At 42.3% G+C, this 23,530-nt stretch overlaps 1 protein-coding gene across 3 annotated transcripts in view; it reads left to right on the forward strand.

The window, feature by feature from the left end:
- Nucleotides 1–23,530, forward strand: part of OSBPL8 (oxysterol binding protein like 8) — a 247,305-nt gene that overhangs the window by 4,701 nt on the left and 219,074 nt on the right. For 2 of the 3 annotated variants that reach the window (XM_033951170.1, XM_033951168.1), the window contains exons 2-3: nucleotides 8,844–8,939; nucleotides 11,284–11,320. In XM_033951170.1, the coding sequence (XP_033807061.1) occupies nucleotides 8,901–8,939; nucleotides 11,284–11,320 (76 nt within the window). In that variant the 5' untranslated portion in view covers nucleotides 8,844–8,900. The remainder of the gene's footprint in view (nucleotides 1–8,843; nucleotides 8,940–11,283; nucleotides 11,321–23,530) is intronic. The other variant, XM_033951171.1, reaches the window with a different exon arrangement.

Raw genomic sequence — 23,530 nt, forward strand, 5'->3', positions numbered from 1 at the left:
CATTTGGTGTGTGTTCCTTGAATTAAATATAAATATTAAATTTAGTAGTGTCTTCTGTGTCTGTTAATAAGATATTAAGGGATGTTATAGTCTGCATTATACTGTGTCTTCACTTCTTCAAGATTTACTGCAGTCAGATTTTTGCTCACACAGGCACTACGCACTGGAACATAATCTGACTTTAGAAATGGTTCCGTTTTCTATTTGCAGTGCTGTTTAACAGAAAATGAGCACTGGGCAGCAAGCCAGACCATAGTATGGGTTTCACTTTAAGATCTCTCAGCTTTCTTATGCAGAGTGGAGCCACCACAGAGTGAGCTGGATTAAGTTTTTAGAGAAATTAAGCAAAAATTCCTGTATCAATGGGCATGTACAAACGTGTTTTTTAAAAGTTATTTTTATATTTATTTATTGGGATTTATTAACCGCTTTTTTTCATGACGAGATGGAATCTTGCTATTTAATTTTGTGTTCTCCGGAGACGAGCTACTCATTGGGTGCAATTACTTTTTTGGGGGTTAGGAGGATTTTAGATTTAATTATCTTTCTGAACCTATTTTCAAGGTTAGTTTGGTATTTGAGTATACCAGTAAATGCATTATCCATGATGATGCCTAGATCATTTTCCTGTGGTGACTCCTAATGTGGAACCTAGCATCATGTTTGTTATTTCCTGTGCGCATCACTTTGCACTTATCTACCTCAAGTGTAATCTGCCATTTGATTGCCCAGTCTTCCAAAGTCCCCCTGTAGTTTACCATAATCCACTTGCGATTTAGCAACTTTGAATAATATGGTGTTACTGACCTCATTGTTTCTATTTCCTGATCATATGTTTAAAAATCACCAATCCATGTGGTACTCCACTATTTACTTTCTTCAGTTGAGAACATTGGCCATTGAATTTTGCCTTCAGTCTTATGCTCTCTTTAAAATTTCTTTAAAAGTTCTTCATATTCTCAGAGGACAACAGGATATTAAAACTCACCTGCTTCCCTAGGATTTGACTTTTAGATCAAACTTTGTGTGAAATGGAGGTGGCCCATGCAACAGTAGTTTATAGTTAAATTTTATTTAATGTACCGCCCTTTCTTAGGCAGTAACAGAGTGGTGTGCAATAATAAAATCATACAGATAGAGAAATGGAACTACAAATCATTAGATAGTAATGGGCAGGAGGACCATTAGAAAGAGATCTTAGACTGGTAATGGTCTTATTAGGATTTTAAAATATTTTTTGAATAGATATAGACATTTTGGGATCCTTTTACTAAGGCGCGCTAGTGTGTCTTAGCGCCCTAAAAAATTAACACGCACTAAATGCTAATGCATCCATTATATCCTATGGATGCATTGCCACGCATTAGCATTTAGCATGCGCTAATATTTAGCGCGAGCTAAGACGCACTAGCGTGCCTTACTTCATGCTAGAGTATATGCCTACTGATATTTCTTTACTTTGAATTGGTGCAGAAGTATATTGCAGAAACAATAGATGTAATTTCTTGGACATAGCATCCTCTTCTGTGTTGATAGTAATATATTTGCTATATTGTTTATAAGTACATCTACTTTGTTACATGAATATATCTAAACCAGTAGGTGGGAATCTTGATAAAAATCTGTTAGATATGGCATTTTCCAATCTTGGATACATTCAGACAAAGTGAAACCTGTATGATGATGAAGCTATGGTGCTTCCAGTAGGCCTGCTCTGTGTGTTTAGATGAGATCCTGTTATTTTGTACTGTAAACATATCTGAGAACTTCCTGAATTTCTGGTAGAAGGATCCGTAACCCCCCCCCCAAAAAAAAAAAAAAATAAAAAAATAAAAAAAATCTTGTGTTATAAGGTTAATGTGAAGGGCACCTTGTGTTATAAGGTTAATGGGAGGCACCTCTTAGCATTTTTAAAGCTTCTCTGCTGGAGTTTCACTTTAGCTTCATGATGGAAGCCTTTTTTGGTTCCAGAAGACTTCAGAACATTAAATAAATATTTCCTTGACATAGATGAATCCAAGTGGGTTATGTCCACCTATTAGCCAATGTGATAGAGAGCACAGAGTTAAGCTCCGACATACAGTAGACTCTGTTAACCGGAACTCAGTTAGCCAGAACTCTCAAGCAACCAGAAAAAAAAAAATCTAAGAAATACTGTAATACTTCAAATAAAATCAATTTCTGGTGCACATTTAAGTGCCACACCTGAGTACATCCACATGTCTGGAACAGTTTATGGTATGGCATGGCATAATATGGGATATATAGTATTAGATGATATACAGCTGTTAATAATTGTGGGTAACAACCAAGAAGTAATTTCTGATCTCAATAGAAAGTTGAAGGATCTTAACATCTGACTAGCAGCCAACAATCTAATTGTAAATGCAGACAAATCCACAGTTACATGGCTATCACACAATCAATCCGCCCTATGTATGCTTCCAGAACTCGCTGGCAAACCCATCGTACTTAAGTCCAAAATCCTGACATTGGAGTACTGTATGCTGTAAGCTTCAGGCCTCAAATAAGCCACGTAGTAAAAATGTGCTACCACCTAAAACTACTTCGGCAATTAAAAGCTGTTCCCACTGCAGATAATCTAGCAAAACTAGTCGGGTAGATTACTGTAATACATTATTTTAAGGGTCAAGCATAGTCAACCTCTCCCACCTACAGCTAATCCAAAACACTGCGGCCAGGCTTCTAACAGGTGCACGTAGTACTGACCATATTACACTGGCTGCCGATAAACAAATTGAATTTAAGCTTCTTTGTCTAGTCTTCAAAGACTGGCATCTTCATCTTCCAGAATATCTGTACAAGAAACTGGCCAGATATCAACCTAATAGAGCTCTAAAATCATTTCAACATGACTGATTTGAAATCCCAGACCTGAGAGAGATAAAGCTACAATCAACTAGAAAGAGAGCCTTTTCATATGGAACTCGATACTTCAAGGATTCATTGAAAAAAAACCCTTATCTTTCCTGCCAGAAACAATTGAAATCAACTCTGTTCCACCAACACTATGGAACCCTATGCAATTACTCACCATAGTCTGCATATAAGCATTTAGCATTTACAACAATGACTCTAATTCTTACTGATCTTTGTGTGTCTGATTCTCATCTCTTCATTACCCCCGCCCTCTCTCACCTCCTGCGCTTTCATACCCTCTTGACCTTTTTGCCTTTCTTCTATCCTCTGATGGTTTGTAAACATGTAACTCCTGTCCTTAATGTATTTTAGTTTTTTTTTGTTTTTTTTTTTGTAACCTCCACATCTATTGTATTAGTATTGTAAACTCACATACTAGCGGTATATCAAATGTAATAAATCCAATCCAAGTAACCAGAAACTACATTTATCTGACATCTATCAATCCTCATAGGTGCTGGTTAATTGAGGGTCTACTGGATATATGATGGTCTGCTCATTGGTACTCCAGTATTCTCTATCTCTGCAGGTGGATAGATAGTCTCTGCTGCTCCTAGTTTTATCTACTGTTTACCATGGCCTGCAAGCACCTGTTTTGGCTTGGCGGACTCAGTGAGCAAGAGGTTTGGCTTCCTGGGTGCTTTTTCAGGGTATAGCTGGTGGTGCCAGTTCCCTACCCATCCCCTATAGCCCTATCTGTAAGTGTCTTTCATTCTTCACTTTCTCCTCTTAAAAAAACAAAAACCCCTCTTAGGGATGGTTTATCTTTATCTAGCCTCATTGAACTCAAATCCACTCCAATTCTAACAGTCCCAACCATTAAGTTATTGGGGGTTATCTTTAAAGGTATATTATCCTTTCATGACCAAATCAGTTCAGTCACCCAAAAATGTTTTCATCATTTACGATTGATACGTTCTCATTCCAAATTGTTACTCTTCATCATTAAACACTCTCATCCACTCACTTGTAATCTCTTGTATTGACTATAGTAATGCCTTATATAAAGAAATAAACAAAAAAGAAATTAGAAGATTACAAATAATTCAGAATACATCAATAAAAATTATTACCCACAAATTAAAATGTGACCATGTCACTCCCCTGTTGATAAACGCTCACTGGTTACCAGTAGAACACCGAATAGTATAGAAGATAATGTTACTAATTTTCAAAACTAGAACCAGTGGCCAACCAAATTTCATTAATAGACTTTTAATTCCTCACTCTCATCGATCCCTTCATTCAGTTACTCAAAACTTGCTTTCAATTCCCACATGAAAATATAGTAATACAATGTGATCTAATATTTTTTCAGTAACAGCCCCTATGCTTTGGAACTCTGTACCTAACCACCTAAGAGAGGATACATCCCTAAACACCTTCAAGATTAACTTAAACATTTTTGTTCAAAGATGTCTTTGGACTATAATCGTCCTTTTAAGGACGTTTTAGATGCATTTTAATCTTGCATCAATATCAGCTGTTTTGTTTTCCCTCCCCTTCGTTCTACCCTGCTCCTTCTTTTTTCTTTAAATATTGTAGTTCTTCCCTTTTTCCTACTGTTTCAGTTCTGTTTATGATTTACAGTAGTGTATTATTACTAATCTTTTGTCCTTTTGATTATGTATTATTTTATGTTCCCCTATTTTATCTTTGTAAACCATCTTGAAGTCTGATCAAGCGGTATATCAAATTTTAATAAAACTTGAATGCAGTGTATTGGGCAAGGCTGTGGAGTCGGTAGATAAATCCTTTGACTCTGACTCCTCAGTTTCTGGTGCCCACGACTCTGACTCCAGGTACCCAAAATTGTCTCTGACTCCAACTCCATAGCCCTGATATTGGGGACTGTTTCACATATACTTATGATTTATCTTTAATCTTATCTATTGTTTTGCATTTTGTCTTTGTTTTGTTCTATTTCTATCATTTAAATTTCTCCAGAATTCTACTGTTCAACGTCTCCCCCTTCTGCTTCTATTCCTTTCTCTCCTCTCTTCTACCTCCCAAAGTATTTAGATCAATGCTGTCTTGTTAAAATGTTTATTTTATTTTTATTTTTCCTCTAACTCTACTTTTCACTTCTCTATTACCCTCCAGGTACTTTAGTTAGATTGTGAGCCTTCGGGACAGTAAGGGAATTTTTCAAGTACCTTTCCTATTTCTAATCTTAATGTATATTTTCTGTAAACCGCTTAGAACCTAACGGATGTAGCGGTATATAAGAAATAAATTACATTACATTACATATACCCTGAAAGGGACTGCTTCTGCCTTCAAAGTAAATATGTTTTCTGTGGTGGGCTGCGTGATCTCTAGCCTCCAAGGAGTGGTGCTGTGCATGTGTTCATACCCAGCTCTCTCTCCCCTTGTTGCAGGCATGTCCTAAAGCGGGGTACTTTGTGGATTACAATTCTAGCTTCTTCTCCTCTTGATGGATATAGGACTGCAACAGCAGTGCTCTGCTTGGGGGAAAGTTGGTATTTTATCTCCAATATCACTGCTTCCCTCGATCCTCCCACAGTTGCCTTCCGGCACCCTTTCTCTGTCCACAGCCGTTTGTCTCGGGAGTGGGTACAGGTTGAGGGGATGGCATTTTTTTTTTAAAGGTCTTGCATCATATGTGACCAGACAGCAGAGGTAGGCCAATGGCAGTTGTTTTTGGCGGGCTCAGTAAGGGGACATTCTATGGTGGTGTGAAAAAAACCAAAATCATCTGCGATGCGGTAGCACCTCTGTCTCTTCCCCTCAGCTGCCTTCCTCAGCAGCAATCCTCCAGTTGATCGAAGTGCAGGCTGGGAGATGCCTCATTTATTCTCCCTCCTGGTTGCTCTGGTGTGTTTCGGCCCCCGGCATTTCTGCCCTCATGCATCTGGAGGGGGATGGCGGTCAGAGTGGCTCTAATGGCCTTTCGCCATTTTCGAGAGTCTACTTCCCACTTCAGTTGGTGTGCAGTACTGTGGATCAGTTGGCCCGAAGCTCAAGGCTCTACATTTTTTTCCTCACAGAAAAAAAATCTGCATACTTATCTTGTGACAAACCCAGCCCTAGTTCCAGATCTTTCACTAAGAAATTGAGGGAAAACACATTCCCCAGAGTCAGATGAGCTGACCAGGTTAGCAATGAAGAGCTGAAGTTAGCCGACTATTCCTCTGAGAATGAAGGAGAACAGAATAGAGGTAGTGTTATTACAAGCAGACAAACAGGTTCCTTGTGGGAATAAAACTTCTTTAAAACCAGATAAAGTTTCATTTTGTAGGGAGAACTCTGGCGAAACCGGAAGTTACATCGGAAGGAGGGACTCGGCGGGAAGAAGGTTCTGGAGCAGCCCTGTGTGCAATGTTGCCATCATGTTTCTCTGTTTAATTTGTCATTTATTAACAGGAGCAGCATATTAAAAATCCTCGGCATACCCTCTTTTTCCAGATTTTTTTTTCTTTAAATGTGATATGTAGGTTTTTGGTTTCTTTTCTGGAAAGAGTGTATTTTCAATGCTCAAATATATAAAATTATACATTAAAAAATCTGTGGCACAGAACATATTCCATGCTGGTGGGAGGTGGAGCTGATGTTGAAATGCAACTGGTGCTTCGGTATTCTTGACAGTACTTTGCAATAGACCTGCAGTGCAATGTGGTGCAGAAGTCCTGTTCTCATGAGATTGAGAACAGTGCAGGATTATAGAAACCATTCTGATCTTATGATGCAGGAGGGTTACCACAGAAGTGCATTTTCAGTAATGGCTTGCATACTCTATTGTGTGGCGCAGCAGTGTCAGAAAGTAGACGAGAGAGAGCGAGCGAGCAGGAAGAGAAGCTGAGAAAGGTGTTTATTGAGACAGCAGAAAGGCTAAGGACACATAGAAGCGAAAACAGGTAATGGGGCATAGGGGGAGGGGATGTGAGAGCTGGAGTCAGGGAATACAAATGTGCAGGAGAGGAGATGAGCTGAGTTGGAGAAAATTACATTGCTCCAGGACTCCTCTTCTATCCAAATCCTGATTCACTCACTGGTCATTTCTCAAATTGACTACTGTAACGCCCTATATCACGGTATCGCACAAAATAAAACCCGCCGACTTCAACTCATTCAAATTACGGCCATCAAACTCATATCACCCCTTTGCAAAGCACACTGGCTCCCCATCTCACACTGAACAACATACAAAATCTTTCTACTTGTCTTTAAGATTAAACAAAGAAACTCTCCAGCCTTTCTTGATAAACTACTTATTCTATATGCCCCATCACGTGCCCTACGATCCAACAATCAAACCTTAATTAAATATCCCATTCATAAGAGAGCTATTCAACATGCGCAATACAATTTTCTCTGTCGCAGCCCCTTTCCTATGGAATGCTCTACCATCAGATATCAAATTTGAAGAATCCCTTGACAAATTCAGATGCAAACTAAACACCTTCCTATTCAGGGATGCCTACCAGCCATGAAAAATAAAGAGAAGTCACTAAAACCCTCCAAGCCGGAGTAATAATCCTGAATTGCTTTGAAGAAGCGCTTCCCCCTTCCTATTGTTAGTCCCACCCCTTTTACCTCCCTTTTAATTATTATTATTTTTTTAATCCTGATGTACTTTACTTATCCTTACTCATGGGCTCCTTTGTTACCATTTGTCTCTGTCTGATCCATCCTTGATATTTTAACTTTAAATGTCTCCCTTTTCTTTCTTTAAAAAAAAATAATTTTAGGATTAGGCAACCTTGGATAGACGGTATATCAAATTTGTAATAAACTTGGTAAACTTGATAAGGGGTCATTTGTCGGAGGTGGAATGATTTGGAGAGACTAGGTAGTGTATAGAGGTGTGTGTTTGGGGAGGAGGGTTTAAAGAAGAAATGTGGAATGTACTGTACATAAGAGGATATGCATGGTGAGGGAAGATGAGGTCAGAGAGAGGATGTTGAAGGACTTGACCTGAAGAAGGGAAACATTTTGTGTCTTGAGTGTTTGTAGTAGAGAAAATGATCTACTGCTTTATGGTTATGACTAATGGAGTTTATGAATTTTTCATTTGGTAGTCTGGAGCCAAAGAGATATCACTAATATATTTTCAACTGCTGACATTTGCTGCAAGTATTGGTGGCTGCAAGATTCAGCACTACCTTCAGTTGAGAGCTCCCCTTGGACTCTTGAGTTGCTGAAATAAAAACTGCTGATAGCCTGAAGTACTAGCTATGAAGTAGTATTCTCTTGGGGAAATTCTAAATCCTAAACTTTACTTGTGTCTTTGCTTAAGAATTTTCTTGTTTAGAAGTTTTAAATTACTACTCAGAGACAATGGATATATTAATTTTGACAAGTCTAGTTTTTAGAATTTAGCAGAATTTTACACTACTTGCACCAACATATGTATTTGGTGTGAAGCTCAAATGCAGACGGACAGTTCAATATAGCTTGGCTGATTTAGGTTCAAACAATTTTTATTGATGCAAGCAAGAGTGCAAACAGAACAATGGAACTCAAAATGTTCGGAATACAAACAGTGATGCATCATATCCAACACAATTCAAGCAAATATTGGAGATGGGTACAGGAGCAAACCCCCCATCAAGTTGACTCTTGGCCATCAAAGTCAGTCGGCAGAAAGGCCCTCCGGGACCCTGGACTCTTATGAGCCCCGAAGTTTCCACTCTACCGCCCTCCTCCCACTCATCCCCAATACAAAAACCTGTGACAAGGCATGAATCATAGGAACCCCCCCTCCATCGGTACTCTCTGCCCCACCCCAGCTTGGCTGATTTAAAAAACGATTTATAGTGAAGTAACCCACCCTCATCCTAAATATTAAACAGATTGCTGCTTCTGCTTGTGTGAGCTTTGCTATTCATCTTGCTTTTGATCATGTTTGTCACTGATCACATGATTTTGTTCTGTTGTAGGATATATAGATGCAAGGATGGTAGCATTCTAATTAAATAAAAGGCAGTCGTTTAGACATGGAGGCTGTTCTAGAAGGTGAACCTGAGAAAACGTTGGTGAGTTATTTTTAAGCTTTGTTTTATTGAGGAAATTACATATTTTTCTTTGTTTTAAAATTTTCTGTCCTTTTTATTATTGTCATATGTGAAATAGGTAAGGTAGCCTAATACCATATATCAGGATAGTGGCATACTTAGTATATTTGACACCTGGAACCAATCATTTTTACCATTCCCTCCTTTACATGAAAAAATTAATTTTAGTAATGGTCCACGAGTTGCACAACAAGAGTGTAACTAAGGAAAAGGCAACTTCTTAAACTGCATTGAGCACTAGAACATCAATACACTGATGCATGTAATTTTGTAAACCGCATAGTTTTTATGCGGTATATAAATTTTTAAATAAATAATAAAACAAGCCAGATTATAACAAATCAATCCTGCAGTCAATGCTAACAGAAAACCAGGTCTTTTTTCATTCGCACAGAACATGGATACATCCTTGTCTAGAATGGAATAAGTAATCACAAACTATAATTAGAAATATGTAGATAAAAGTTAAACTGAATCACCAAGAAGCCAGACTCTGTATACTTTGCATTCAGTATACATAACAGAAACAGTGATGGATGCCCCCAAATACTGTGCAAGATATAAAGATAGCAGATGTAAATTTTGGTAAAATGACAAATAACAATCACCACTTTACAGATTAATAAATAGAAATAAAACAAAAAAATGGAAGTAAGATAATATCATTTTATTGGACTAGTAGTACCAGACTGTAAGCCTCTGTAATTCGAACCACTTCTGGCAGAGAACATGTGGGGTTTGTCAAAGTGTATAAAATGTCATCTGTGAATAACAAAATTTTTGTTTCCAGATTCCTACAGGAAACACCCCTAACTCGGCTCTGCTGAATCAATGAGCTAGGAGATCCAGCACAAATAGTACTGGCAATAGCATGCAACCTTGCCTCATCCCCCCCTACTCAATAAGAAGCTATCTGTGTAGCATCCATTAATTTTTAGGCACGCTAAAGGTTCTGTGTACATAGAATGAAGCCGCTTGAAATATCTGCTCGATATCCCTACCTTCTCTAGAACCTGAAATAGATAGAGCCAGTAGACCCTATCAAATGCTTTCTCAGCTGTGATGCCTAATATAAAAGCTGACTCTTTCCCTTTAGTAGCTTGCCACAATAGATGGCATATCCTGCAAATGTTAAATCTGCCTGCCTCTAACAAATCCCGACTGATCATCCTTCCCCAGCTGTGGCATATACGCTTCTACCCTGAGTTTGGGAGCTACCGGACTATAGACTACATACTTCTAGTGCTGGAAGGGAACGAAGCTGCAGTGGCTGCTTCTATTACATGGAGCAGGGTAGTTAGTGAATGTGTTGGCTCCCTCTTCAAGCCTATATTATGTAGGAGTGTATTCTGCTTTTTATGTGCGACTCCTAAATTCTGGAATAGCATTCCTTTGGAGCTGAAAGGGGTCCTGGATTATCATAGATCTGGGTGTCCATATATGACCCATTTCATGGAGAATATTATTTGGCTTGAGTATGGGATGCTGCTTTTGAATTACTTTATATACTTTTGTATTATATGCTAGTCCAGGGGTAGGCAATTCCAGTCCTCGAGAGCCACAGGCAGGTCACTTTTTCAGGATATCCACAATGAATATGTATGAGATGGATATGCATGCACTACCTCCTTGAGATGCAAATCTATCTCATGCATATTTATTGTGGATATCCTGAAAACCTGACCTGGCTCTGGCTCTCGAGGACCAGAATTGCCTACCCCTGTGCTAGTCTGTCTTATTGTACTGTGCTTTATACGCCCTTATGACTGAGGGTTAAATGTATATTCTGAAATTAAGTTTCACTTTTTGCATTAGTCTCTTTGAGAGGCTTCATATTCTCTGTTTTGTTATAGACTTTGTTTGAAGCAACCCCCCCCCACCAACATTCACCAAAAGAAGAGGTGCCAAGTCTTCTCTCTCCAAATGGGAAGACAGCCTAAATGCAACCAAAATTTGAGTTGATTTCTGCCCAAGCTTTTCCCGTCTCCTCCTCACTTTGATTTATTCCATGTATTGTACCTAAGAAGTTGATCTCAACATCCAGAGAGAGATCCTTTGCTGATGTACAAAGCAGAGCCAATTATCCATTTTTCTATAATCCAAAATGGTGATTTAGACTTTTGTTGAAATTTTGCTTTAAATGGTGATATGCATGGTTTATGTTCACTCACTAACATGTGTGTTTTTTGTCATTTTCTATACGCCCTTTTGTGCTGCTGCTACTTCTGCTTCCCCAAATTGCTTCTTCCTGACCTGGACTGTTTTCTCTACTGCTTTCTAACCACCAATTGCATTTCTACAACAGAATCATGTTGAGATCAAAGACTCCCTTTCAATATCATGTAAGTGACCAGAACATCTTCTCTTATCAAATTCTGCTTTGATTATTGATAGAAATTGAAAAACATATGGTAAACATGTTTGACTTCCCCCCCCCCCCATTAAACCTGGTTGCTGTCCACTCCCTTCTTAGCCTCTGAAACACTTTTGGACCCATAAAACTCCAGCATTTTTGTTCTGCTCATTCTCTGGGGCAGAAAAGGGGATAGGGTCATAATGGTGGAAATTTAAATTCTGCAAAAGTAAGACCCTATGATTATTTTGTCACATGACTAGAAGTTACTTAGATGATTTTGATTCAGCTTTAGCTCTTAAACCTCCACAACTAAATGCAGTGCCAGACTGCTCTCATAATGAATTCACTATCTTTGTCCCTCTTGTTTTTGTGTAACTTTTTTAATTAAGTTTATTAAATTTGGATTTACAAACCAGAACTAACAATCCACAGGATTTCCAGTTAACTGTATAATCAACATGAGGAAATCCATTTCCATCTTGCAGTACAGTTCCACAGCTTTTTCACATTGAATTCCTCCCTTCCTCCTCAAGAATGTTATATAACATTTTAGCCATCCTATTTCTGGTGGACTCTTCAGAGCAGGTACACTAACACCCCCCCGAACTCTGAAAAACATCTCAGTATTACCCTTTTTTCAAGCCTGATTTAACTATTACAATATTTTTATCACCTGTACCTTCCCCCCCCATTCAGTGACAAGGTACACATACATGGTGATAGTAAACTCTCCACATATAGGGAAGAGTTTGAAACTAACCTGGGTTCCAATGTGGGAGGCACCAAGATCCCATTTTCTCTTACTTAAGAGGCTGCAGTAATTCATTCTTTCAGATGTAGATTTACTTATATAGTTCCTTTCCTATTATTGGAGATTAATAAAGGGAAAAAAATATTACAGAAGGCCTTTCTGTAACATTTTTCCCCTTTATTAATCTCCTATAATAGTTCATCAAACAATTCTAAATCTGGCTTTTTAACATTATCTGCACACTTAGTAACCTGCTAATAAATATAATTGACCAGCTCTTCCCAGTAGCCATATATGTATGCACAGGACCAAAACGATTATCCTAGTAAAGACTTTTCTAATAAGCACTTAAAGTAGAATGTTATCTGAAAGACCTGCCAAGTATAAAGCCAGAACAGAAATGTGTATTGCTCCTGGAGGGCCAAAGAATAAGATGCCTAATATTTTTTTGCACTATTCTAAATGTGACCCACTGTGAAATGGAATGTGGTTATTACAGGGAGATCTTTGCCATTCAATGGGAGGTCTGGGCATATTATATGACTTACCCGAGATTGTAAGAATCAGCAGTAGGATATGAACTTGGCTTCCCTGGTTCTTAACAAGTGTTCTTAAATCCCGCCATATTCTTACCGAGCTTTGAGGCGAGTTACAATCAGTGGTAAATGTTACATAGTAGGGAAAGTACAATGGACATATTGGTAAATGTTTGTTTATGGTAGGATAAACCAACAGAGGGCAGTCTAGTACTATGCTTGCTACCATATATTCAAGATGAACCTAGTAATTCTTCTGCTTCTATATTAAAACGTTAGCTTTGCATCTTTGTTTTTTGGAGAACACACCAAAAGAATAAAGGAACATTATCTGAGGACAAGCAGGCAGTATAATCTCACATATCAGTGACGTCATCCACAGAACTCAGCGTGGATAGTCAAAAAGTGTACTGTCACTTTAAATCTTTAAGACTGCCTGTACTGCATAAGTGCTGGTGTGTTTCCGCCTGATGGCTCACAGGACCATCAGTTCTCAGTTTTCCATGGAGCTGAGAAACTGGCTGTTAAGAATTTCTCTAAGCGTGTCAAGCTTAATAGTTTTTCTGTTACGCCCCTTCTGGATTCTATACGGTAGGTGTTCAAAACCCAACCCGCAATCCGGGAGTTGCAGAAATCCAACGCTTTTCTGAGCACATGCTCCTCCCCCTTAGACAGAGAGCTAGAGGCATATCCAGTTTTAATTTCTGCAAGCAATCCGTGCAGAAGTCTTAATTGCTCTGCTTTCTTTTTGTAGTTTTTCACCTAAAGTTCATATTTTTTCAGTGGCTTCAGTGCCTTGATATCTCTTTCTGGTGGTCCCCTGTCGGAGGAAAGGACACAGTCCTGTGGACTTGGACTACTGTTTCACAGAGAAACTTTGGTGGGTCTGTGGGGCCAGCTTTCTGTGTGCCATCCTCCTTAGAATCAGGCTCCATTCTCCTGAGAGTTCGCTGACCTTGTCACAGGTTTTAAGCGCAGGCGGTATGTGTCTGGAGTGAAAACTCCCCCGGGTTTCACGGCGCAGACTATTTCCTGCCTTATCACATGGTGAGGATCAGTGGGGACGGAGGTTACAGTCGGTGTCTGTCTGACTGGCAGTCTGAAGATCTTCAAGTCTGGTTCATTTGGAGCTATTCTGAGGCAGAAAATAATTTTCTCCATTCAGCTGCTGTGTAAAAATACTGACAGGCCAAGGCACTTCAGTGACTGTGAGTAACCCTCCATTATTTCCTATGGGAACTTCAGGAGTGGCTTTTTAAATGGTTTTAAAATTGTTTTTCACAGTTTCTTAGGGTAGGATTCAGGTTCCCACCACCCCAGACCCCCAAATCGCTATTTTATATTTTTGGATTTTGTTTATTTTTGCTGTTTTTGGTACAAATTCACTGGCAGCAGCTATCTTGGATTTTAAAACGATCTTTTTTTCTAACTTTTATTTTTTTTAAATATTTTTTATTCATTTTTTCATCTAACAATAAGTGCAACAAATATTAACAGTTAAACATATACAATATTACTTGAGTATAATAATTTCACAAATAAAAATAAATCCTCCCTCCCAACCCTATTCTTACACATGTGATTACATATATATATTATACTTTATTAATCCAACCCATCAATTTATAATTAAACTTCCTCCCACCCCCCTTCCCTATACAATTATATCAGCTTGGGAAAAATGATTATTCATTTATTACAGTATTATATTAATGGTCTCCAAACCTCCTGAAATTTATTAAAATTTCCTTTCTGTAACGCTAACATTCTTTCCATCTTATACATATGATACAGTGAATTCCACCAAAAATTGTAATTTAATCTATTCCAGTTTTTCCAATTAAATGTAATCTGCTTTATCCCAGGATAAGCAGGCAGTATATTCTTAACTGATGGGTGACGGCACCGACAGAGCCCCAGTACGGACAATTTTAGAGTGATTGCACTCTAAGAACTTAGAAAGTTCTAGCTAGGCTGCACCGTGCTTGCGCGAGTGCCTTCCCGCCCGACGGAGGCGCACGGTCCCCAGTTTCTTAGTTTCCGCGGAGCTAAGAAGATGCGTTTTTTCCAACGGCCGTTGGAATATTCTTTTGTTGCCTTCACGCTCGCGTATCTTCTCGTGAATTGCTTCACGTTCTTTTTCTTTTTCTTATTTCTTGTTGATATAAAAAAAAAAAAAAAAACCCAACTTTTTTTCGTCTTTTTTCGGTCGGCCCTGGCGGGGCCTGTTGGCATCATCGAAGCCTCGGACTTCAATTTTGCTACTGCCGTTTTTCCCTTCATGCCCCCTTCACCGGGCTTTAAGAAGTGTCAGCGGTGTGCACGTCCTATTTCCCTGTCCGACCCCCACAATTGGTGTCTCCAGTACTTGGGTCCGAACCATAGGGCTGCGACGTGTACCCGTTGTGCTTCTCTTCAAAAGAGAACGTTGAAAAATCGCCAACTTCAACAAAAACTTATTTTCGGTACCGGTATGGAGGTTCCACAGGCATCGACCCCGGCATTGGCGACGTCCTCCAAATCGACTCCGGCACTTTCGACACCGCAAGATGTATCTTTGGTGTCGCACCCCACAGGTAAGCCGGCTAAGAAGCCATCCCCTACAGTCCTTGGCCCGCCAGTCGAACATGCAGTGAGTCAAGTCCTGCAGACTGTGCGCCGGCCCCGTAAGCACTCCGCTCCTATAGAAGTTACTGCCTCTTCATCGGCATCTATTTCGCCTGAGCGTCGAGCTGCACCGCAGGTACCGAGCAAGAAAAAAGCTGTGCCGGTGCCATCGGGACCATCCCTGGATGAGCATATAGCGTCCATTCTACAGGTCCAACTTAAGGAGCAGTTACAACAACTTCTCCCGGCTCTTCTGACTCTGAACCTTCCAGTGTCGGTACCTGTTGAGCCTCCGGTGCCGATCGTCGACCAGCCTATTTTGTCGGCATCGACGTTATTGGCACCGCTGCAATCTGCCTCTTCGGTATCGATGCCTATTTTATCAGCAGAACCAAGGTCTCTGCATAGGCTGGTTCACTCAATCTCTGAACCCGTACCGCTTTCTGACCCAACCACCCGTACCGCTATCCATTCACCGGGTACGGTGTCGATGCGTTCCGGCAAATCAGTACGCAAGACGCGACATGCAGCTTCCTCTACTTCTCTCTCCCAAGGACGTCTCCCATCAGTACGTGACCCTGATTTATGGGATGATTCCGAGGACCCTCTCGGTACCGATGATGACTTTTCATCGGATGAGGCTGATCCATCTGTGCAGGAGCCTGATAGTAAGCCAGAGCACACTTCATTCATGAAATTTCTTAAGGAAATGTCAGACACCCTTTCAATTCCATTAGAGTCTGATTCCAACAAGTCCAAAGCATTTCTTGATGCTTTGGACTTTGACCAACCTCCGAAAGAATTTTTAAAATTACCCCTCCATGACATCTTACGGGAAACCTTTTATAAAAATCTTGAGACTCCTCTAACCATTCCTGGAGCTCCAAGAAAACTGGAGTCACTTTATAAGGTTATTCCCATTCCAGGGTTTGACAAGCCTCAGCTACCACATGAGTCCTTACTTGTGGAGTCGACCCTTAAGAAAACTGCGGGCTCTAGTGTGTATGCTTCAGTCCCTCCTGGCAGAGAGGGTAAGGCCATGGATAAATTCGGTAAACGTCTTTATCAGAATGCTATGTTGGCCAATCGCTCAGGTAACTACGCATTCCATTTTTCTTTTTACCTGAAGCATCTTATCCAGCAGATGGCCACTTTTCAAAAATATCTTCCAGAATGCAAGCTCCCTGCTTTCCAACAATGTACTGCCAGTCTGTTCCAGCTCCGAAAGTTCATGGTCCATTCCATCTACGACACGTTTGAACTCGCATCCCGAGCTACAGCAATGTCTGTTGCTATGAGACGTTTGGCATGGCTTCGCGTCTCAGAGCTTGATGTCAACCACCAGGACCGCCTTGCCAACGCTCCCTGCCTGTGTGACGAACTGTTTGGGGAATCTCTGGATACCACCACCCAGAAACTTTCTGCTCACGAAACTAGGTGGGATACTTTATTGAAAACCAAAAAGAAACCTCCACCTGCTTGTCCTTTTCGACAACAGACGTCTTACCAGCGTCGTTTCTCAGCTCGGCCGATTCAGCCTCATCCTTCCCAGCCTCGGAGACAGCGGCAGCAACAGCATCAGCAGGCTCGCCAACAGCAGCAACCTCCAATAAAACCTGTTGCTCAGCCTAAACCCACTCAGCCCTATTGACTCCCTTCTCCAGGGCATAGCCAGTCTTCCCCCCGCATCTCCTCTTCCACAACCTATCGGGGGACATCTCCAATGTTTTCTGAGCCGTTGGGAGGTAATCATAACGGATCAGTGGGTGCTCTACATCATCACCCACGGCTACTCCCTCAACTTTTAGGCTCTTCCTCCGTTAAGTCCTCCAAAAGAGTCTGCTTCCAACAGGTCTCAGTCCCTCCTTCTCGGTCAAGAAGTTCAATCCCTCCTTCTACTCAATGCCGTTGAAGAAGTTCCTCCAGATCAGCGAGGTCAGGGATTTTACTCCCGGTATTTTCTAGTTCCCAAAAAGACCGGAGACCTCAGACCCATATTAGATCTCAGAGATCTCAACAAATGTTTGGTCAAGGAGAAGTTCAAAATGCTCTCTCTTGCCACACTCTACCCTCTTCTCACTCAGGGTGACTGGCTATGCTCTCTAGATCTCAAAGAGACCTACACACATATCCCTGTCCATCTGACGTCCAGACAGTATCTGCGCTTTCTAATCAATCATGCTCATTACCAGTACAAGGTGTTACCCTTCGATCTGGCCTCCTCTCCCAGGGTATTCACCAAGTGTCTGATTGTGGTAGCCGCCTATCTCCGCTCTCACAATTTTCAAGTCTTCCTCTACCTGGACGACTGGCTGATCAAGGTTCCTTCCCCTCAGGCAGTACTTCTTGCCACCAACCAGACAATAAGATTTCTTCAACTTCTGGGCTTCGAGATCAATTTTCCCAAGTCGCACCTCATTCCAGCCCAGCGACTTCAATTCATTGGCGCAATACTGGATACTGTTCTCATGAGAGTGTTTCTTCCATCCAATCGCCTTCAGACCATCCTTCATCTCTGTTTGCAGGTGTTTCATCAGATTTCCATCTCTGCAAAACATATGATGGTGCTCTTGGGGCATATGGCATCAATGGTGCATGTCACCCCCTTCGCACGTCTTCACCTGCGCACTCCTCAATGGACTCTAGCTACCCAGTGGTCCCAGGCGACGGATCCTTGCTCACAACACATATCTGTGACATCGTCTCTTCGACAGTCTCTACAATGGTGGTTGAAATCTTCAAATCTCTCCAGAGGTCTTCCATCTACCTCCTCATCATCTGGTCATCACCACCGATGCATCCCCCTATGCCTGGGGAGCTCACTTGAACGAATTACGAACTCAAGGTCTTTGGACTGCCCAGGAAAAGAAACATCACATCAATTTCCTGGAACTCCGAGTGATGTTTTACGCCTTCAAGGCTTTCCAACATCTCCTCTTTCCTCAAGTCCTACTGCTTTGCACAGACAATCAAGTTGCAATGTACTACATCAACAAACAAGGTGGGACGGGTTCTCGCCTTTTGTGTCAGGAGGCCCAAAAGATTTGGTCTTGGGCGCCATTTATTCTTGAAAGCTGTCTACATTCAGGGGGAGCAGAACTCCTTAGCAGACAATCTCAGCAGACTTCTCCAACCCCACAAATGGAGTCTCGATTCCATGACTCTCCAGTCCATTTTCGCTCAATGGGGCACTCCTCAGGTGGACCTTTTTGCAGCTCCTCACAATCATCAACTGCCCCAATTTTGCTAAAGGCTCTACTCCCCTCACCGTCTGGCATTTGATGCATTTCTCCTGGATTGGACCAATCTATTCCTTTATGCATTTTCTCCTCTGCCTCTCATGTTGCGGACCTTGTTCAAGCTCAAGAGAGAACAATCCACCATGATTCTCATCGCTCCACGGTGGCTCAGGCAGCACTGGTTCTCCCTTCTACTTCAACTCAGTTCCAGGGAGCCCATACTTCTTCCACTGTTTCCTTCTCTGCTTACTCATTAGCAATCTCTCCTACATCCCAACCTGCAGTCTTTGCACCTAACAGCTTGGTATCTCTCGGGCTGACCGCGACTCATTCACTTCTTTCTCAGCCGGTCCGTTCTATTCTTGATGCTTCCAGGAAACCGGCCACGCTTCAATGTTATCAACAGAAGTGGACCCGGTTTTCTTCCTGGTGTTTTCTGCATCATCATGATCCAACTTCACTAGCAGTAGAACTAGTGTTGGATTATCTCCTTTCTCTATCTAACTCTGGCCTCAAGTCTACTTCTATTAGAGTCCACCTTAGTGCCATCTCTGCTTTTCATGAGCCTGTTCTCGGAAAATCTCTGACTGCTCATCCTTTGGTTTCCAGATTCATGCGGGGACTTTTCAATGTGAAACCACCTCTCAAGCCCCCTCCTGTAGTCTGGGATCTTAATGTGGTTCTTTCCGCCCTAATGAAGCCTCCTTTTGAACCTTTGGCCACAGCTCATTTCAAATTTCTTACTTGGAAAGTGGTCTTCCTTATTGCTCTCACCTCTGCCAGGAGGGTAAGTGAGTTGCATGCACTAGTTGCCGATCCACCTTTCACAGTTTTTCACCATGACAAAGTGGTTCTGCATACACATCCAAAGTTTCTCCCGAAGGTTGTGTCTGACTTTCACCTTAACCAGTCCATTGTCTTACCTGTTTTCTTCCTGAAACCTCATTCTCATCCAGGGGAACAGGCTTTACACACTTTGGACTGTAAGCGTGCTTTGGCTTGCTATCTAGAGCGCACTAAGCCTCACAGATTATCTCCTCAACTCTTTCTGTCTTTTGACCCTAACAAGCTGGGTCATCCTGTTTCTAAACGCACATTATCCAATTGGCTTACTGCTTGCATTTCATTCTGTTATGCTCAGTCCGGACTGACACTGGAAGGTTCTGTCACGGGCCATAGAGTTAGAGCTATGGCAGCATCTGTAGCTTTCCTCCGATCCACTTCTATTGAGGAAATCTGCAAGGCTACTACTTGGTCCTCAGTTCATACTTTCACATCTCATTATTGTCTGGATACATTCTCCAGACGGGATGGACACTTCGGCCAATCTGTTTTACAAAATTTATTTTCCTAATGGCCAACCTTCCCTCCATCCCTCTTTTTGATAGCTTGGAGGTCATCCATCAGTTAAGAATATACTGCCTGCTTGTCCTGGGATAAAGCACAGTTACTTACCGTAACAGGTGTTATCCAGGGACAGCAGGCAGATATTCTTACGACCCACCCTCCTCCCCGGGTTGGCTTCTTAGCTGGCTTATCTTAACTGGGGACTGCGCGCCTCCGTCGGGTGGGAAGGCACTCGCGCATGCGCGGTGCGGCCTAGCTAGAACTTTCTAAGTTCTTAGAGTGCAATCACTCTAAAATTGTCCGTTCCGGGGCTCCGTCGGTGCCGTTACCCATCAGTTAAGAATATCTGCCTGCTGTCCCTGGATAACACCTGTTACAGTAAGTAACTGTGCTGAATGGCAACTCCTGTTATAATTAATAATTTATTATTATTTGCAGAAATTTGACTTTTTTTCCTCATTGACATTCCAAATAAAATAGTATCATAGGATAGAGCCATAGAGGATAGAGGATTTTCTAGCAAACAATTTATTTGGCCCCAAATCGATCTCCAAAAAGCCAAAATGAATGGACAGTAAAATAATAAATGATCTAAAGTCCCTGCTTCGAGATGACAATGCCAACATTTATTAGACTTAGAGCTATATGAGGGCGTGGCTTGGAGCGCGCACGATATGGCAGCCTAACCGCAGCGCTCCCGTATCCAGGCAACAAACGGAATAAAAATAAAACTTTCACTTTATCTAATCGCTATTAAAAATACATAAAACAACGTCGGAAATGGCAAGTATGAAGCAGGGAAAAGCTGAAAAACCTTCAACATCGGGTATATCAGCAAAAAGAACAAAAGTAACTCCCCTGTCACCATCGAGTGTGCCGTTCCCGATGGAAACTGAAGAACTCACTGAAAAGTCCGATATTATGACTGAACTGTTCAAAATAAAACTGATGCTGACTGAAAATGCCAATAAAATCTCTGAAGTTAAAGAAGAACTTCTCAACATGAAACAAGAGATCCAAACCGAAAGACTGAGAATGACAGTGATGGAAGAAAAAATGGAGAAATTTGAATCCTTCACACAAGAATATGATAAAGATAAAAAAGAAGTAGCAGCTTTAAAAAATCAATTGGTGGATATGGAAAACCGAGGAAAAAGAAAGAACATCAGAATTTTAGGGCTGGCTGAAAATATTGAAGGGGGAGATCCTGTACAATTCTTGGAAAATCTTTTACCTAAACTGCTTCAGCTCAATTCAAAATGGCCGTTAGAAATTGAAAGAGCCCACAGAATCCCCACAAGAAAGCCAGTAAACCAGGCTGCTCCAAGACCTTTGATATTCAAGGTTTTAAGGTACCAACATGCTCAGGAAAAGCACAGTTACTTACCGTAACAGGTGTTATCCAGGGACAGCAGGCATATATTCTCACATGTGGGTGACGTCATCTACGGAGCCCCAGCGCGGACAGCTTTTCAAGCAAACTTGCTAGAAGTTTCAAGTTTGCACACTGCACCACGCATGTGCTAGCCTTCTTGCCCACTAGAGGGCGCATCCCCACCTCGTGGTCCTCAGTTCCATATCATAGCAAAGAAAGCCATCCCCGGGGAGGTGGGCGGGTTGTGAGAATATATGCCTGCTGTCCCTGGATAACACCTGTTACGGTAAGTAACTGTGCTTTATCCCAGGACAAGCAGGCATGATATTCTCACATGTGGGTGACCTCCAAGCCAACCAAAAAAGGGCAGGTGGGAGGATGGCAAATTATGAAAACAGATTACGTAACACCGACTGGCCAAACCGGCCGTCGCTTCTGGACAAAGTGTCCAGACAGTAGTGGGAGGTGAACGTATGAACCGAAGACCAAGTGGCAGCTTTACAAATGTCCTCCATAGGCGTAGATCGGAGGAAAGCCACAGAAGCTGCCATCGCCCGGACTTTATGACCCGTAACACGACCCGCAAGCGGGAGACCAGCCTGAGCGTAGCAAAAAGAAATACAAGCAGCTAACCAGTTGGACAAGGTGCGCTTTGAAACCGGGTGTCCCAAACGATTAGGATCAAAGGACAAAAATAATTGAGTAACCTTCCGATGAGACTTGGTACGTTGGAGATAAAATGCCAACGCCCTCTTACAGTCAAGGGTATGAAGCGCCGCCTCACCAGGATGAGAATGGGGCTTCGGAAAAAACACCGGAAGGACAATAGACTGATTGAGGTGGAAATCAGACACAACTTTAGGTAAAAATTTGGGATGGGTGCGGAGAACCACCTTATCATGATGAAACACCGTGAAAGGAGGATCCGCCACCAAAGACTGTAGTTCACTAATTCGACGAGCAGACGTGAGTGCAATCAAAAAGACTACTTTCCAAGTAAGAAACTTAAGGTGCGACTTGTCGATGGGCTCAAAGGGAGGCTTCATAAGCTGAGCCAAGACCACATTAAGATCCCACACCACCGGAGGAGGTTTCAGAGGAGGATGGATATTCACTAGCCCCTTCATGAAACACGTCACCAGAGGATGAAGAGAGAGAGAACGACCCTCAAGATGCCGATGGAATGCTGCAATGGCACTGAGATGTACCCGAATGGAAGTCGTTTTCAGGCCAGACTCAGACAAATGCAAAAGATATTCCAGAACCGAAGCCACAGGCACCGAATCTGGTTCCAGACTATTCAAAGAACACCAGGATGTAAACCTGGTCCATTTCTGAGTATAGCAAAGCCGAGTCGAGACCTTACGCGAGGCCTCCAAAACGTCCCTCACGGCCCGAGACACCGGAATCGAAGTCAGGGGGAGAGAAACCAAGCAGTCAGATGTAAAGACTGAAGATTGGGATGCAACAGCGAACCCCGACTCTGAGACAGCAGAGAGGGAAACACCGGCAGAAGCAGAGGTTCCCTGGTACTGAGTTGAAGAAGTAGGGAGAACCAGGGCTGCCTGGCCCAACGAGGCGCAATGAGGATCATGGAGGCTCCGGTCGATCTGAGATGAACCAGCGTTCTCAAAATCAGAGGAAACGGCGGAAACGCATAAAGGAACCTCCCCTCCCATTCGAGGAGGAAGGCATCCGCCTCGAGACGATCCGGAGAGTAAATCCGAGAGCAATAGAGGGGCAGCTTGCGAGTCTCCGGAGAGGCAAACAGATCCACCTGAGGAGTACCCCAGCGGTCGAAAACCTCGCGAAGTACTCGGGAGTTCAGAGACCATTCGTGCGGCTGGAGAAGACGACTGAGTTTGTCTGCCAGCTGGTTCTGCTCTCCCTGAATGTACACCGCCCGCAGGAATATGTTCTGGGAGATCGCCCAGTCCCAAAGGCGGAGGGCCTCTTGACACAGGGGCCAAGAGCCCGTACCCCCCTGTTTGTTTACATAGTACATCGCTACCTGGTTGTCCGTCCGCACGAGTATCACCTGGTCGCGCAGTAGGTGGACAAAAGCTCGCGCAGCTAGAAAAATGGCGCGAAGCTCCAGCACATTGATGTGGCACCGACGATCCTCGGCAGACCACAGACCTTGCGTCCTCAGACCGTCCAGGTGCGCTCCCCACGCATACTCGGAGGAGTCCGTCGTCAAGACCTTGGTGTGAGGAGGGACGAGAAACAGCAAACCCCCTGACAAATTGGAAGAGACGGTCCACCAACGGAGCGATCGACGTAAACAAGGAGTCACTGCTATCCGGGAAGACACCGGATCGCGATCCTGTCGCCACTGCGA

Source organism: Geotrypetes seraphini, chromosome 7 (genome assembly GCF_902459505.1).
Source record: "Geotrypetes seraphini chromosome 7, aGeoSer1.1, whole genome shotgun sequence".
Classification (NCBI taxonomy): Eukaryota; Metazoa; Chordata; class Amphibia; order Gymnophiona; family Dermophiidae; genus Geotrypetes; species Geotrypetes seraphini.